Source organism: Kogia breviceps, chromosome 1 (assembly GCF_026419965.1).
Source record: "Kogia breviceps isolate mKogBre1 chromosome 1, mKogBre1 haplotype 1, whole genome shotgun sequence".
NCBI classification, from domain to species: Eukaryota; Metazoa; Chordata; class Mammalia; order Artiodactyla; family Physeteridae; genus Kogia; species Kogia breviceps.
Genome location: NC_081310.1, coordinates 86967467 through 86983559, shown reverse-complemented (window position 1 = coordinate 86983559; position 16093 = coordinate 86967467). Strand labels below are relative to the sequence as shown.

At 52.7% G+C, this 16093-nt stretch overlaps 1 protein-coding gene across 1 annotated transcript in view; it reads left to right on the top strand.

Annotated features, from left to right (window-relative positions):
• Positions 1-14088, top strand: part of IQGAP3 (IQ motif containing GTPase activating protein 3) — a 37452-nt gene extending 23364 nt beyond the window's left edge. Inside the window, exons 21-37 of the mRNA XM_059064588.2 lie at positions 21-90; positions 2782-2990; positions 3702-3854; positions 4150-4313; positions 4652-4876; positions 5743-5883; positions 7296-7380; positions 7805-8037; positions 8406-8538; positions 8634-8736; positions 9348-9474; positions 10565-10652; positions 11399-11611; positions 12117-12283; positions 12594-12695; positions 13135-13243; positions 13924-14088. Of these exons, the coding sequence (XP_058920571.2) occupies positions 21-90; positions 2782-2990; positions 3702-3854; positions 4150-4313; positions 4652-4876; positions 5743-5883; positions 7296-7380; positions 7805-8037; positions 8406-8538; positions 8634-8736; positions 9348-9474; positions 10565-10652; positions 11399-11611; positions 12117-12283; positions 12594-12695; positions 13135-13243; positions 13924-14037 (2436 nt within the window). The 3' untranslated portion in view covers positions 14038-14088. The remainder of the gene's footprint in view (positions 1-20; positions 91-2781; positions 2991-3701; positions 3855-4149; positions 4314-4651; positions 4877-5742; positions 5884-7295; positions 7381-7804; positions 8038-8405; positions 8539-8633; positions 8737-9347; positions 9475-10564; positions 10653-11398; positions 11612-12116; positions 12284-12593; positions 12696-13134; positions 13244-13923) is intronic.
• Positions 14089-16093: the final 2005 nt, after the last annotated feature.

The following is a 16093-nucleotide window of genomic DNA, read 5'->3' as shown; positions in this document are numbered from 1 at the left end:
CCCATCTGTGTTCCTGGCAGGTTAACTCCATCGTGAAGATCCAGGCATTTTTCCGAGCCAGGAAAGCCAGGGATGACTACAGGATGTTAGGTAAACTGCCTGGTTTCCCTCCTCTGTCTGTGCAAGTGTCTGTCTTTGCGAGTTTCCTGGCTTTCAACAGTTAGCAAGGTAGAAAGTCACACGACCCCACAGCTCACAAACTGGGACCTTAGAAAAGTTGTCTGGCCTTCTTAAGCCTTTTTCTCTCACCAGCAGCTGATGTTCCCAACCTTGAGCATGCCTTAGGACCCAGGGTGGGTGGAGGAATGAGGAGATGTGCTCCTGCCTTTGCAGATAACCCAGTTTGATGGGAGGGATAGGAAGGGAGGTCTAGATATCCCTCCTGGGGCCACACAGCAGGTAAGGGGAAGGTACAAGTTGTCTGTGCAGGAATATGGAACAGAGGTGGTAACAAAAGCCCCCTGTCCCACCCCAGTAAGAGATAGCCTCACACAAGTGGAAGGAAGGAAGGAAGGGAGGGAGGGAGGGAGGGAGGGAGGGAGGAAGGAAGGAAAAGAAAGAAAGAAAAGAAAGAAAAGGATCTTTCTCCTTTCCCTAGAGTTCCAGCCTTCCCTAACTTTGCCCTCTTCCCTGACCCATGATTCCTCCACTTCCCACCCTCTGTGTCCCAACACACAGGAAGCCAGGCGAGGTACCTGGGGTCCTCTCTGCAGTGCTAGGAAACTTGAGGAGAAGAACTTGAGGGAGATCCATCTTCCTGCCCCATGGTTTCCAGTAGTTGGGCATACATCTAAAGCCTTAAAGAGGTCCTTCTAGGCTGCTCTTGGCTCCTGTTCTTAAAGCCCAGAAACCCAGCCTTGGAGGTCCCCCTCCTCTTGGTGAAGTGGACTAGTGGTCTATCTCCAGGTTTGCCTCCAGCCCATGGGTTTCTGAAGAGGTAGGCCCCTTTCCTTCCTGGGCCTGAGGCCATACCTGTGGGCTTCAAGGTTGAGTACACTGTTCAGGAATCATCTCCTTCACCTCCTTAGTCCATCTTCCCACCCTGTCCTGCCGGCAGGGGTACCATCTGCCCCTATCTAGCCACAGACATTCGGTCCATCTGCTTCCGGGCAGCTAGCTGCTTTTTCCTCCTTACCCCTCCCTAGCATGGCCCTTTCTGTTTTTTCTCTTGCTGTTGCATTAATACCACTGCCCTAACCATCCTTGATCTCTTTTTCTTCTCTTTAGTTTATAGTTTCTCTGGAAGAACTTGTTTTTCCCAGGTCTGTATCCCAATTTCATTAGCCCCAGCTCCACTCAGGGCACTGCCACTTACTAGCCGTGTGGCCCTAGGCAAGTTACTAAACTTCTTTATTGCCTCCATTTTTTTCATTTATAAAATGGAGATAATGATAAGGTATGGTTGTTGTGAGGATTAGATGAGTCAAGGTGCTATATCTCATTGAATCCAAGATGCCATAGGCTGTCTTCCACTGGTTTATCCATTCTTCACTCCTCAAAGATCTGTCTTCCACACAGTAGCCAGATTAGTCCATTAAACCTCGTGATCTTGTCACTCTCCCTCTTAAAACCTGTCAGCAACACCCCATTGCCCTGGGGATAAAGTCCAGTCTCCTAAGCACAGCTTCCAAAACTCTGATCCAACCTCTCCCTGTACCTCTGACCTCACTGACCCCCAGCCCTGTCCCTTAGCACCTGCGCCCTCCGCACTGTGTTATAGACATGATGGACTTCTAGCACTTCCTAAAACAGCCAAGTGCACTCCCTCTCACCTCCCTTTCACAGACATCAGGTTGGGTCTCACCTCCTCCCGGAAGCCTTTCTTCACTCCGCGGGTGGCCTTTGGTGGCCCGCTTTCACTTTCCCAAAGGTCCCCATGCTTGCCTCTCTCAGAGCACTAACCACACTGTAGTGAATTGTGGTTTATTTGTCTGCTTCCCTTACTGGACTGCCTTTAAGGACCAGGCCTAGTTTTGTTTATCCTCCAAATCTAACTCCTTCATTTCTTACTAGCTGTGTAACCTAGGGCAAGTTACTTACCCTTTCTGTGCCAGAGTGATTTCCTCAGTAAGTTACAGTGTGCTGACCTCACAGGGTTGTTTTAAGGATGTTAAAGCACTTAGAACAGTTTCTGTTCCATAGTGAACATTATATGTCTTAGCTGATATTTTGTTTTTATTCCCTGTAGCTTAGCTCATAGGCTTCTCTTTGCTCAGATGTCATTCCAAAAGAGATTCAAGGAGAATCCATCTAACTCTGACCTCCCTATATTCTAAAACCCATTGAACATTCCTTCTATCTGTGCTCCCCCGACGCAGACACTCCTGACAGAGGAGGGTTGTGTGAGGGTCAGGAAGGGCTGAGTGGAGGCTGATAGGTGGAAGTGAACTTGGGATGAAGGATGAGTAAGTTGGCCCAGCAGGAGTGGGGAGTGAATCCGAATAGGGGAGCCTAATCGGATCATCAGAGGATGCTAGGGCTCTGACTTTGGTGTGGGAGGTCACCGAGATAGGCCCAGGTTGGGGGTGAATCCAGGCAGGGGAAGGACAGCTCTTGTGTCATCCCTAGTTATAAGATAAGGAGCTCGGGGACAGGACTGGCTGGGAGGCTGCCCACTGCCCTCCAACTGCAGGCAGAATTAATTAGAAAAGGACTGGTGTTGGGGACCTGCTAGCCTCAAGCAGAATGGACACTGAGGGAGGGATTACTGGGGAAGGGGACTGGAGAGGAAGACTCTAGTGAAGGCGTGTCTAATCCTGGCGCCTTTTCCCTTCCTGCCAGTCCGTGCGCCCCATCCTCCTCTCAGCGTGGTACGCAGATTTGCCCACCTCTTGAATCAAAGCCACCAGGACTTCTTGGCTGAGGCAGAGCTGCTGAAGCTCCAGGAAGAGGTGGTCAGGAAGATCCGGTCCAATCAGCAGCTGGAGCAGGACCTCAATCTCATGGACATCAAGATTGGCCTGCTGGTGAAGAATCGAATCACCCTGCAGGTGAGGGGCCCACTGGCCCACCCTTCTCCCAAATCTAGCTGCCTCTGGAGAGGTGATGCTGGCCATTCGCTGGTTGCTAATCAAATATTTTTTAAATGTCTGGATTTTATCACATGGCTCAGATCCTTGTACAGTGGTCCTCTGCCCTTCTAGTAATTTGTTGGGGCACATGATATAGCAGAAAAAACACTGGACATAAAATTGGAATGGCTGGCTCTGCTGATTCCTAGTGATGGGACTGCGGGCTGGTCATTTAACCTCTAGGTCTGTTTCCTCATTAGTAAAGTGGGAATAATGAGAGTGCCTACCTCACCAGGCCAAATGTAAAAATAGATATGAAAGCTCCTTATACTGTAAGTTACCATACAAATATGCAGTGACAGGGTGGAAGTGATATAGTGATATCTCCATCTCAAATCTGTACAACAGTCTAATAAGAAATAATAGCAGAAACGAATAGACATGGTGCCTCAGTCTGGTAACCCACTTCTCTTTGGGGACTCATCCTGTGACAGCAGAGGTGCCAGATGGAGTCTCCGGGCAGTAGGAGGCCCTTTCTCACCCTAGAACTGTTTATCTCCCTTGGCTCATTCCTTGAATACCTTGAACAGCAGAAAGCCCTGGCTCTTCAAGGCACTGATTCTAGACCATATGTTCTGTGCTCTGTGCTGGCCTGTGTCGGTTGTATCACCCGCTCCCCCACCCCTGCAGGAAGTGGTCTCCCACTGCAAGAAGCTGACCAAGAAGAATAAGGAACAGCTGTCAGATATGATGGTTCTGGACAAGCAGAAGGGATTAAAGTCGCTGAGCAAAGAGAAACGGCAGAAACTAGAAGCATACCAACACCTCTTCTACCTGCTCCAGGTGAGCAGAGGACTTTGGAAGGAGATATCTCCACTATTTCCTGAGGGTCTGGGACCTTGAGGCCTTCATGTCTGTGCCTTTACCTGCAAGTAAGGTGTTCTTTCCCACAATCCTAATGCCTTGTACCCAGGGAAAGAGACTACCTCTGTTCATTTGTCTGGAATGTTCCCAGTACCCCCCAGAAAGTGTGACAGTGTTCTCTATTCCAAGTTCCAATCAGCAAAGCCTTTCTTTATCTGATCACTAGTCCTCAAGGCGCATTATCAGCTATTCTTATCTCCCCCATCGTGTACAGACTCAACCCATCTACCTGGCCAAGCTGATCTTTCAGATGCCGCAGAACAAAACCACCAAGTTCATGGAATCAGTGATTTTCAGTCTATACAACTATGCCTCCAACCGCCGAGAGGCCTATCTCCTGCTCCAGCTGTTCAAGACGGCACTCCAGGAGGAAATCAAGTAGGTTTTCCAGATGCAAAGGAATGGGAAGAGAATGGCTGAAGAGATGCCACTATTGGCTCCTTCACAAGGTGACAATTTATTGAGGTTTGAAGGTAGAAATGGAATCAGAAGACCTCTTTTCTCTGCCTCCCGTGGAGACAAGTCATCTCCTGGGACAGCATGCAGGGAGGACATGCACTGACATGTTAGCACAAAGGCCAAGACAGAGATAACAAGACATTCCTTAACAGGAGGGATACCAGAGGGGGCTTTAAAGAGCCAAAAAATCTCAAAAGGAAAAGCAGCTATTTTACACAGAGGCAGGAGACCAGCTTCAATTACCTCTTGACCCATAGGTTGAAGGTGGAGCAGCCCCAGGACATGGTGACAGGCAACCCAACGGTGGTGAGGCTGGTGGTGAGATTCTATCGTAACGGGCGGGGGCAGAGTGCCCTGCAGGAGATCCTGGGCAAGGTGATCCAGGATGTGCTGGAGGACAAGATGCTCAGCATCCACACAGACCCTGTCCACCTCTACAAGAGCTGGATCAACCAGACCGAGGCCCAGACAGGGCAGCGCAGGTGAGCAGACGGGCAGAGGGAGAGCTCTCTTTGATCAGCTCAGTCTTGGGCCTCACTGGGGAAGCTTGAGCTTGCTTTGAAGGTGGAATATAAATGAGCATGCTGATTTATGCAAATATGACACCAGCCCTATAGGATGAAATATGGTAGCTTTTAGACCTCCTCTGGTAATTAACATGGAACTGCTGTAAATGACACCAGACCTGGTGTGCTTAACATAGAATGAGCACAGATGAAAATGCAAATGTGTTTAATTGCCATGTCAGTGCTTGCAAATGGTATGTCAGATTTACTGGGAGTTGGGATATGGACTCCTTATTGATAGGAGTATAGTTGAATATTCAAATTTATAGATGAATAGGCAAAAGAGATAGCGGGAGAAATAAGTTGGCCTTATAGATTGGAGGCATTAACTCAGGTGCATAGGTACTAGGGAAATGGAGCCGCTGAGGAGAGTAGGCAGTGCTGGTGGCTTCTCTGGGTGGCACGCAGGCGTATAGGTTGGGGGTACTGCAAGGCCTGGCCCAGCCTTCCCCACCACCACAACTACCAAAGATATGCAGGGTGGCCCTGGTCTCCTCTGGTTCCCCTTAGGTTCTTTCCACAGACTCCACGTCCTCCATTTCCTCCTACACTCTTCCACCTCCCCCTGGGTGCTCCATCTCTTTCTTCTTCCACCCACTTCACTCTAGTCCTCTCTGAGTCCTTTCTCTTATTCTGGCCTAATCCCCTTAAGCGTATGCTGGGCTGCCCTCAGCGTGTATATATGAGATTTTGTTGTTAGATGAATTTAGTGGGTAGAGCCTTAGGGAGGGGAGACCATGGGAGGGGCTTCTGGCTGATAACTTGTCTCTCTCTGCCCATAGCCACCTCCCCTATGACATCACCCCAGAGCAGGCCTTGAGCCACCCCGAGGTCCAGAGACGACTGGACATCTCCCTCCGCAACCTCCTTGCCGTGACCGATAAGTTCCTTGCAGCCATCATCTCATCTGCGGACCAAATTCCGTATGTGCAACAGCCGCACACCAGCCTAGGCACAGGATCTCAAGAGGGCCAGGCCACGATGGGGAGAGCAGAGCAATACTGAAGGATGGAAGCAGGAAGGGAAACTGGTCTCGAGGTGCTCAAGGGCTTCAGGAGATGGGTGGAGAATGCCCAAAGCCGCAGCTAGAGACTTGCGCTGGAATACAGCACGCAGGTCTGTGTGGGCAGTCAGGACATCACTGAGCCAGAGAAGGGAACCTCAAGTGATTATGGGGACATATTATTGTCTGAGTGTAAATGGTGGACAATATAAAACTCTTCAGTCCACAAAGTCAAAACTAAAAAAACTTCAAATCAGTAAACACTTGCTAAAAGTCCTTTCCTTTCTTAAAGTTTAGTCAATAATTATTTTTTGAAAAACAGATGCTTGAAAACGGTGAGAAGGTGGGGCCTCCTCTAGATCATCACTCAGCCAACCAGCCTCTCTGGTGCTCAGTGGTGCACGGAGCCAGGTGGGGATGCTGCAGAGGGGAGCCCACAGAGTTCAGTACCCTGCTCCCCAAACCTGGAAGACTGGATTAAGGATTTAAAATTAGGATTCAGAAAAGGTTGTCCTAGGACTAATAAAGCAAAGTACACAGTGAGCTGTAAACTTCTGTCCCTGACACCCTAGGAGGTGGAAATAGCTTTTAAACGTATTTAATTAAATTTGTAGGTGGCACACCCATAATAGGAATAATAATTAAGTCTAGCATGTTTGAATAGCACTCTACCATTACTTTCACAGACGTAATTTCACTTGATCCTCATAAAAACCCTATGAGATAGAGAGGGCAAGAATGAACATTCCCATTTTCCAGATGAGGGAACAAACTTATAAGGGGAGCAAAACAGCCTAAGCTGACATCTCTGGTTAGTGGTGGAATCAGGACTGGATGCTTCTACTCCAGTTCATTGTGCTCCTCGGCCCCTGCCTGTAGCCCAGACCAGGCCCTTCATAGATGCTCTGTGATAACAGCCTCAGAGCCTGCCAGGCTGTCCTGGGGTGGGATTCTGGCTGTGGATGTCAGACATCTCAGGTACAGGCTAAAGGTGCCTCTGGGGAATGCGGGATGAATATTGGGATCCGGGGTGTTTCCCAGGGGAGACTAAAGGGGACCAAAGAAGAGGCTCTCAGACCAGGTTGGAGGCTGCGTGAGAGCTTAGTGGCTGACTGGGCCCTGGTCCTTGGTGCTGACATAAGGGCAGGAGGGAGGGACAAGGCCCAGAGATATTTGGAGGAAGGCAGCAGGGAGCTGGCTGTGGATAGGGGAGGGCCAGTGCTTGAGCTCAGCTCTGGGGTGATTGAGCCCGGGGAAGGAGAGGCAGGCACTCAGGCCCTCACTCTAGGGTGGGTGGGCAGGGCCATAGCGTACCTATTGCTTTGCCCCCAGGTATGGGATGCGATATGTGGCCAAGGTCCTGAAGACAACTCTGGCAGAGAAGTTCCCCGACGCCACAGAGAATGAGGTCTATAAGGCAAGTGTTGTCTCCCATCCCCCACCTCTTGTGCTCTCCTTTGCCCCAATGGTGCCTGTGAACCCCCAGACTGACACAAAAGGACAGAAAACACTATGCTGTAAAAATTCAAGAAGGAAAATATTCTCCACCCTGTCAATTGAGCCTGGCTCACCAGCAGGGCTCAGGTAAAAGATGGAAAGACACCCAGGGCATGAGTTGACAGTGGCCAACCCTGGACTTGTCAGATCTGGGTTCCAGTCCCAGCTATTGCTCAAGGTTGCTGCGTGACCTTGAGCAAGTTCCCAGCCTGCTCTGGGTCTGTTTACTCTTCTGTTCAATAACGGGGTTGATGCAGGTGGTCCTTCCGGCCAGGTGAGCTGGGAGAGCGGGGCTGGGGCTGTGGAGGCTGACCCCAGGTGCTTTTACAATCCTGTGCCCTCAGGTCGTAGGCAACCTCTTGTACTACCGCTTCCTGAACCCGGCTGTAGTGGCCCCTGACGCCTTCGACATTGTGGCCATGGCAGCAGGTGGCGCCCTGGCCACCCCCCAGCGCCACGCCCTGGGGGCTGTGGCTCAACTCCTGCAGCATGCTGCAGCTGGCAAGGCCTTCTCCAGGGAGAGCCAGCACCTGCGGGTCTTGAATGACTATCTGGAGGAGACACACCTCAAGTTCAGGTCTTGGGTCCTGGCATCCTGTTCCTCCCTGTCCCCTCCTCCTCTTCCCATCTTCTTTCACATACCACTTCCCCTCTCAACTCCATGAGGAGGGGAGGCATAGAGGTGAAGAGTATAGTTAGTGGGTTGGAGGATAGATTGTTGGAAGGACTCCCCATTGGAGAGAAAAGAGGACTGTTGAAGGAAGTTGGCTTGAGGGGACCACCGGGAGAGAAGGTAGAGCAGCACAGAAGGGCCAGAGCCGAGACTGGAGAGTCACAGTTGGCTTGAGCAGTCACTGGAGAGGGCCGGCGAAAGGCTGATGGGAATAGAAATGTGGCGGGTGCCGGCCCACCCCACCCTCTCACATGATCTTCCTCTGGAGGTAGGAGGTTCATCTGCCGAGCCTGCCACGTGCCAGAGCCAGAAGAGCGCTTTGCGATGGATGAGTACTCAGACATGGTGGCTGTGGCCAAACCTGTGGTGTACATCACCGTGGGGGAGCTGGTCAACACGCACAGGGTGAGGGGCGGCAACCTGGGGGCGCTGGGTAGGTGGGCTGGCTCTGGAAGGCCTGGTTCAAACTCTGCATCTCTTTTTCTCCCTCCATCCTATAGCTGTTGCTAGAACACCAGGACTGGATCGCCCCTGATCACTGCGACCCCCTGCACGAGCTCCTGGAGGACCTTGGGGAGCTGCCCACCATCCCTGACCTCATTGGTGCGTGCCATCCTTGACAGCTGGGGCGGGTGGGGGGGGCCTGCAGGCAGGGACAGGCAGTCAGGTGGGCAGGGCATGGGAATGTGCGCCCTCAAGTTTTTGTTCAGTCGGGGACGTGTGCCAGGAAGCTGGTTACACGCTCTCCCTCTCTCCCTCTGGTCCTGGGATGGACAGACTGATATGGAGAAAGTGGACAGACAGTAGGGCACCCCGTACCATCATGTAAATGGCCAATTAAATCATGCGAGAGAGCTGTGGAGGGATAGGGCCTGTCTTGGGTCTTAAAATGTGTCTCTGATGAGGGGGGATTTCAGGAGCTGTGGAATGGAAGGAAGCTGGCTTACAGGGGTGGAAGGGCAGGGTGGAGGTGGTGACAGATGGGAGACAGCCAGGAGCTCCAGGCTTGGGGAGGCACAGCCCCAGTAATGCAAGGGTGAGCTCTGTGGTTAACAGCCCTTCCGCTGGTTCTCAGGGCTGAGGGTACAGGGTGGTGCCGCAGGGCAGTGTGGGAAAGCTTCCTGGAAGGGGGACTCATGGAGCAGTGTATTTATTTACCATGGCGCCATCTGTGCGTAAGTGTACTAGTCTCTCTCCTTCCTCACCTACCTCAGGGGAGAACGTAGCTGCAGATGGGAACGTGGATCTGAGCAAGCTAGAAGTGTCCCTGACACTGACCAACAAGTTTGAAGGGCTAGAGACAGATGCTGACGACACCAATGCCCGGAGCCTGCTTCTGAGGTGGGAGAGCACCCTCGGCCCCCTGAGCCTCCCCAGGCCAGTAAGATGGCTACTCTGGAGTGGCCATCCCACCTTCTTCCTGGGCTCTCTTATCCTTCAGAAAGTTCTCCCTGAAGCCGAACTGGCCTTCCCCTTGCTGCAATCTCAGCTGTTTTCCTTCTGGCAGCCTCAGCTTTTTGCTCTGTCTTGTGGCTGAAGGCAAAGGAATAGTTAGGACATTGGCAACACAGTTGTTTGCATATTGCTGTGCTGTTTACCAAATGCTTTCTTATACATCATTTAACCTAAGGGACAAACGGTGAGGTAGATGATGGTTTCCCTGCCTTCCAGTGGAGGAAAGAAACTTGGGTTAAGTGACTTGCCTAAAGTCCCACAGCCAGTTGGTGGAGGAGCTCGTGTTCTAATTCCCTATCCTTATGAGTGATGGTCAGGAGATGGGCATGGAGCTTTTCAACCCCAGTTCTGCAAAAGTGAGGGAGGACCCCCAGCAGGGCTGGACTGGTCATCCAGGCAGAAGAGGAGCCAGGTCGCCACTTGGATCCCCCTGCCAGCAAGGCAACCCCTCTGCTCACCCATTCACCCCGTAAACCAGTGAGCTGGGTGTTCAGCTCTGTCCTGCCATCAAAGCCCTTACAGTGGGGCGAGGCTAGGGGTGAGCACACATCAGAGAGCCACCAAGAAGGAGGTGGGTGTCAGGTGCTTGAGAGCTCAGAGGGACACCTAGGTAGGGAAAGGTCTCACAGAGGAGGAAGTGTGTCCTTCAGCCAAAGGACTCAAAGGAAGACCATTTGTGGGAGGCATTGTAGGCAGAGGACACAGAGGTGTAAGAGAGCACAGTGTGTTCGGAACCATGGTAGCTCTGTATCACAGACCCATCGACCCACCTCCTGGGTCTTCCTCCTGGTTATGTTCTCCTCACAACAGCTACCCCCATCGCACCCTCTCTCCTTACCACCCAAGCATCCCTGGCAGCCATGATGCAAGGGCATCATGGGGCAAGGTCCACCTACTCTTAGCACCCTAGCCAGCCCCATGTCCAGACCCTCCCCCTGTCCCTCACCTCTCCCCCATCACTTCCCTCCTCCTGCAGCACCAAGCAGCTGCTGGCTGACATCATGCAGTTCCACTCTGGGGATTCCCTCAAGGAGATCCTGTCCCTCTCGGCCTCCAGAGAGCAGGTGAGCGGCAGGCTGGCCCACAGGTACTGTCTCGTTCGCCCCCCACCAGCATGGCTGATGCCTTTCCTGGGCAGACACCTGTGCTCACCAGTTATGCAAGCTCTGGGGGACCGAGGCCTCTGCCCTTGACCCCCAGAGACCCTCAGGCTGCAGAGTGCCAAGACTCCACCTCCCTCCCTACTCCCCACTGAAATAAGAGTGAGTCCTGCCGGGACCCCAGCCCCTGCTGTCAGTGCTAGGAGTTGCTGGGGGTGCAGAGAGGCAGTCTGGGCAGGCTCCCTTGAAGAGCACCGAAGGGCTGGTGCTCAGCGTAGGGAGTGGGCTGCTTAAGGGCCTGGAGGCAGGAGAAGGTGGTGAGTGGTGGGTGGCCAGGGGCAAGTTGGGCCAGCTGGAGTACAGACTCAGCCAGGGGCTTCCCAGAGAACAGGTGGGGACAACCAGTAGAGGCCTGTCCCAAAACACAGGACAGAAGGAGGGAGAGAACCCCAGATACCCTGGAGCCATCACAAAGCTCCGTCATTGGGAAGTCGCAGCCAGTGTCTACGGGAATCCTTTATACTGTACTCCTAGTGGGTCCCCCTTGGCCACTCTTCCTCTCAGGTGACCCACAAGGCCATTCAGCATCTGCGAGGTTGTACACTTTGATGTTCTTCACAAGCCACCTCCCCCCGCCCCTCCCCCTCTGGACCATGGCTTGGGGGAGAATGGTGGGGCCTGCTAGACCCCTCAGCATCTCTGCCCCCCAGGAAGCAGCCCACAAGCGGCTGATGTGCCGACGCCAGGCCTGTGAAGTCCAGACCCCAGAGTCGCTGCGACGACACCGCTCGCTGACAGCTCACTCCCTCCTGCCGCTGGCAGAGAAGCAACAGCGTGTCCTGCGGAACCTGCGCCGGCTCGAGGGCCTGGCTTTGGTCAGCGCCAGCGACGGCTACCAGGGGCTGGTAGACGAACTGGCCAAGGTAACGGCCTGGGCCTGGACGGAGCGGGAGGACGAGAAAGAGAGAGAGAGAGAGAGGGAGTGAGAGAGAGAGAGAGTGTGTGTGTGTGTGGGTGCACGCATGTCCATAGTGCCGGCACCTCAAGGGCAGGCCTCTTCCTGGTGAGTGCCTACCCAAAATTGTCACCAGCCAGGGGAAGGCCAAGCGATCTCCAAGGGTCCTTTTTGAAGGAAAGGTCTCAAAATTCGTCAGGGAAGGGAGTATTCTTGAAACTCTTTCACTAAGAAACAAGGAGCCATGGAACAGTTACTCCTCAATGGGGGAGAGGCCCTGGAAACGTCCTTCAAGGGTTTGGGATAGGGTACTTGAGATTGCCCTCCTCCTAGGGAAAACAACCTTGAAATCTTCCTCTTCCTGCTTTTCCTGAAGATCCTTACAGTAAGTTGTTCTTGGGCCTGAATCAGACCTTGAGGCTCTCCTACCAGGAAGGGTCAACTCACCCCTCCCCTGGTGCCCCCAACCCCAGGACATCCGCAACCAGCGCAGGCACCGGCAGCGGCGGAAGGCAGAGCTGGTGAAGCTCCAGGCCACGTTCCAGGCCCTGAGCACTAAGACCACCTTTTATGAGGAGCAGGGCGACTACTACAGCCAGTACATCCGGTCCTGCCTGGACCACCTGGCCCCCAGCTCCAAGTAGGTGCTGCCTTCCTACACTTTGAAGCTTACCTGTGACCTCTCCTCCTGCCCATGTCGACCTTTGCCCCACTCTTTACCAACTTTGATAGGGACATCTCACCGCAGAACAGCATGGTCCCTTCCTGACTCTGGTCTTTGAGTTTCACTCGCAAAGTCTTGGGTTCAAGTGCAGCCCCCTACTTTTTCCTCCACCAGTGAGAAGTCTTCCTCGGGGTCTAATTTCCATCCTACCAGCCACAGAGAGAAGTAGTGTCTTTGGTATTGAAGGGTTTGTTAGATGAATTCTCTGGGGCCTTTTCTTCATCAGGAGTTCTGGGAAAGGGAAGAAGCAGCCATCTCTCCATTACACTGCTGCCCAGCTCCTGGAGAAGGGTGTCTTGGTGGAAATTGAAGATCTTCCCACCTCTCAGTATGTGTCTTTGGAGGGCAGAATGTCTGACCTTTCCCATGTCCTAACCTGGGGGTGGGGCTCTGGGCTGGGCACCAGGTGGGAGGGAAGGAGATACATGGTCCCTGCCTTGAAGGAGCTGCTAGGACAATGGGGAAGACATGACATTTCCAGACAGAGATAAGGGCAGTGGGTGTGGTCTGGCACAGTTCTAGACACCCCAAGGCAGAAGATGCTGGGAAAGTGTCCTGGAGGAGAGAACAGTTGATTAGGGCTGGGCAGAGAAAAGAGCTGAGGTGTAAGCAAAGGTAAAAATGGAAGGAGAAAGAGAGTGATGGGGGAAAACCTGGCTCTGGGTGACTCACAGCACTGCCTGGGATGAGCAGCGGTGGGTAGAAGAGTGCGGCTGTAGCCCTGGAAAGAGGCAGTGGGTCCCTGTTTTGAATCCTGTTCTTGATAGCTTCAGAAATGTGATCTTTGACATCACCCCTGGAGATGAGGCAGGAAAGTTCGAAGTAAATGCCAAGTTCCTGGGTGTGGACATGGAGCGATTTCAGCTTCACTATCAGGTGAGGGGACACTCCCATGAGCCCTCAAGACACCCGACGGATGGGCTTTCAGTGCTAGCCTAAAGATGGCAGCCTCGCCTGGCTTCCCTGGGCCGCGGATGACATCAACTCTGTTCCCCACCCAATCCATATCGTCTATTCCTGAAGAGAAGGGTGATGGTCTCTGTAGCCCAAGCCTCTCTGTCCCTGTGCCCTGACACAGACCCCACTGCCAAGCATCAGGAGAGTGGAGTGGTCTGGTGATGTCAGAGCAGGATTAATATTTGAAGCCCTATCACATGTCAGGGACTTTACACATTACTTCATTTAATCCTCTCCGAAGCTCTCAAGCATTATCCCTATTTTATAGGCTCTGAGACTAAAAGGTTAAGCGGCCTAAGTCATAAGCCAGTGTTCAGGGAAGCAGTGATTTTAAATCCAAATCTTTTTGCTCTGCTGTTTTGTCTTTTAAATGATTTCAAGCCCTGGCTCTGCTTGAATTGACATTTGGTCAAGTCACTGTACTTGTCTCTTGGCCTTGGTTTCCTCATCTGTGAAGGGGGTTTCAATGCCCACTTCAGTGGCCAGTACCACTGGATGACTGTGTAAGGCTCCAAGATGTTAGTGTTTTATAGACTAGCTGTATGGGCCACCGTGAGAAACCCTCAGACTTGCCTCCCTGCCCCTTCCCTTCCTCCTAGGACCTCCTGCAGCTCCAGTACGAGGGTGTGGCTGTCATGAAACTCTTCAACAAGGCCAAGGTCAACGTCAACCTTCTCATCTTCCTCCTCAACAAGAAATTCTTGCGGAAGTGACAGAGGCAGTGGGTGCTACTGAAGCCTTTCTTACCTCGCTGGATGCTTTTCTTAACACTAATGCACTATTCCACTTCCCTGCAGACACCCAGAGCTCAGGACTGGGCAGGGCTCAAGGAGTCTCACCCTTTCCCCAGCTGGGAGGAGTTTGTCTACCTGGCCACAGGCAGGGACTCTAATTGGCTCAAGGGAGCCCTGTCTCTGAGTCTGGCTGTGTGGCTTTGAAGTCCCAGAACCCCATGGTTTTCCAGCCAGATGGTAGGGAATGAACCTAGGGCCTGCCCTTTGACCTGAGAAAGCTATTGCTCTTGCGTCTGCTGCTGCCCTCCCAATACCGTGAGCACTGCCCCCCCAATACCGTGAGCACTGCCCCAACGGCCTGATTTCCTGCTGCCTCCCTCCTCTTCACAGACCCCAAAGCCAGGGCTAGGCTCCCTGTCCCCACTCCCACTTCATCAGCAGTGTGCGTTCCGGCCCTGCTGAAGCCCAGGCCACTCTGCTGCTGTGACGCCTCTCACCCTCCAGCCCGTCACCCTCACACCGGGTGGACAGCGCTCATGAATGCCCACGTGGCATTGTGACACGGTTGTCGTCCAAGGCGGCCTAGGCAAGATGACCCTCCGTTAACCTCAAATCTCATTCCCTTGTTTACAGTCTGTTTTATATGTGGGTCACTAGGGTATTTATTCTCTCCTACCCCTATACTCTGTGCAGCCTTAATCATGGCTTTCTTTCTTTTTGAGCTCAGAGAAAGAGTTCCCATTTCCCTGTTCAAACTAATATTCATGCCAATCTTTTATACCTTGTATATAAAGTCACCTTGGATCACTCATATTTAAGATCTCATTACTTCAGCTTCATACGGTACAAAGAGCAGTCTTCCCCTTTTCTCTCTCACCCTCAGGATTCTTGCACCTTAGAGCTGACCCTTCCAGGCAGTTTCCATAGATCTGCCGTCTTGTCTCTGCCACTGTCTCTCTCTTGTCCCCACATCTACCCAGCTTCCTGTCCCTGTGGCCCTTCTGATTTCATTTTAATAAAAGCAGCTGTTACCCCCACATCTGTTGTTAACCCCTTATTTCACTTCCTGCAGAGCAGGCCTGCAAGTTCTGGGACAGATGTTCCCTGGTGAGCTGGGGAGTCCTTCCTGCAACCTCCCCCAGCCTCCTGCCTGCCTCGGCTGTGGGCCCACTCTGCCTGCCTGAGCTCATCAATGCTTAATGAGATGTGGCGTTTATTCCTCTCTTCCCTCCCCCAGGGGACAGAGAGTAGGAAGGAATGCTTAGGTTTCGATTCTGCTTTTATTGGCCACTCTGAAGACTAAAGCCAAGAGGAGGAGAAACCAGTCCGGCTTCTACTCCACCCGTTTTGCACACATTTGCTGCAAATTCTTTTCCTGAGCCTTGGGTGATGACACCAAAGGTGCTTGAGCCGCAGCTCCTTAGTATCGTGGGTTCTACACTCTGATCAAAATCCCGTGTCCATGAGGAAAGCCACCCTCCTTTCCTCCCAGGTTTCAGGAAGCACGGAGGGGAGTCTGGAGGAGGGGACAGTCTATACAGACACCTGTCCTGACATCTGAACTCCCAAGCAGCTCCTACTCGGTGGGCGCACACAAGTTTGCCCGGTGCAGCACATCTCCCTGCACTCCGTTCCATTCTGTCACTCAGGATCTGTCTTGCTGTCACATTCAATCTCAGTCACATCCTCTCCCCACCTTAACATGTCACAGCAAAAACTTCAAGTACCGCCTCGCTCTGGGTGACAGTGACACGTACCAGTGGATCCAAGTTTCTACACATGATCAGTCATTAAAAGTCTCTGGGGCTTCCCAGGTGGTGCAGTGGTTGAGAGTCCACCTGCCGATGCAGGGGACCCAGGTTTGTGCCCTGGTCTGGGAGGATCCCACATGCCGCGGAGCGGCTGGGCCCATGAGCCATGGCTGCTGAGCCTGCGTGTCCGGAGCCTGTGCTCTGCAACGAGAGAGGCCACAGCAGTGAGAGGCCCACGTACTGCAAAAAAAAAAAGTCACACACTCACCAAATGGCTCCAACAC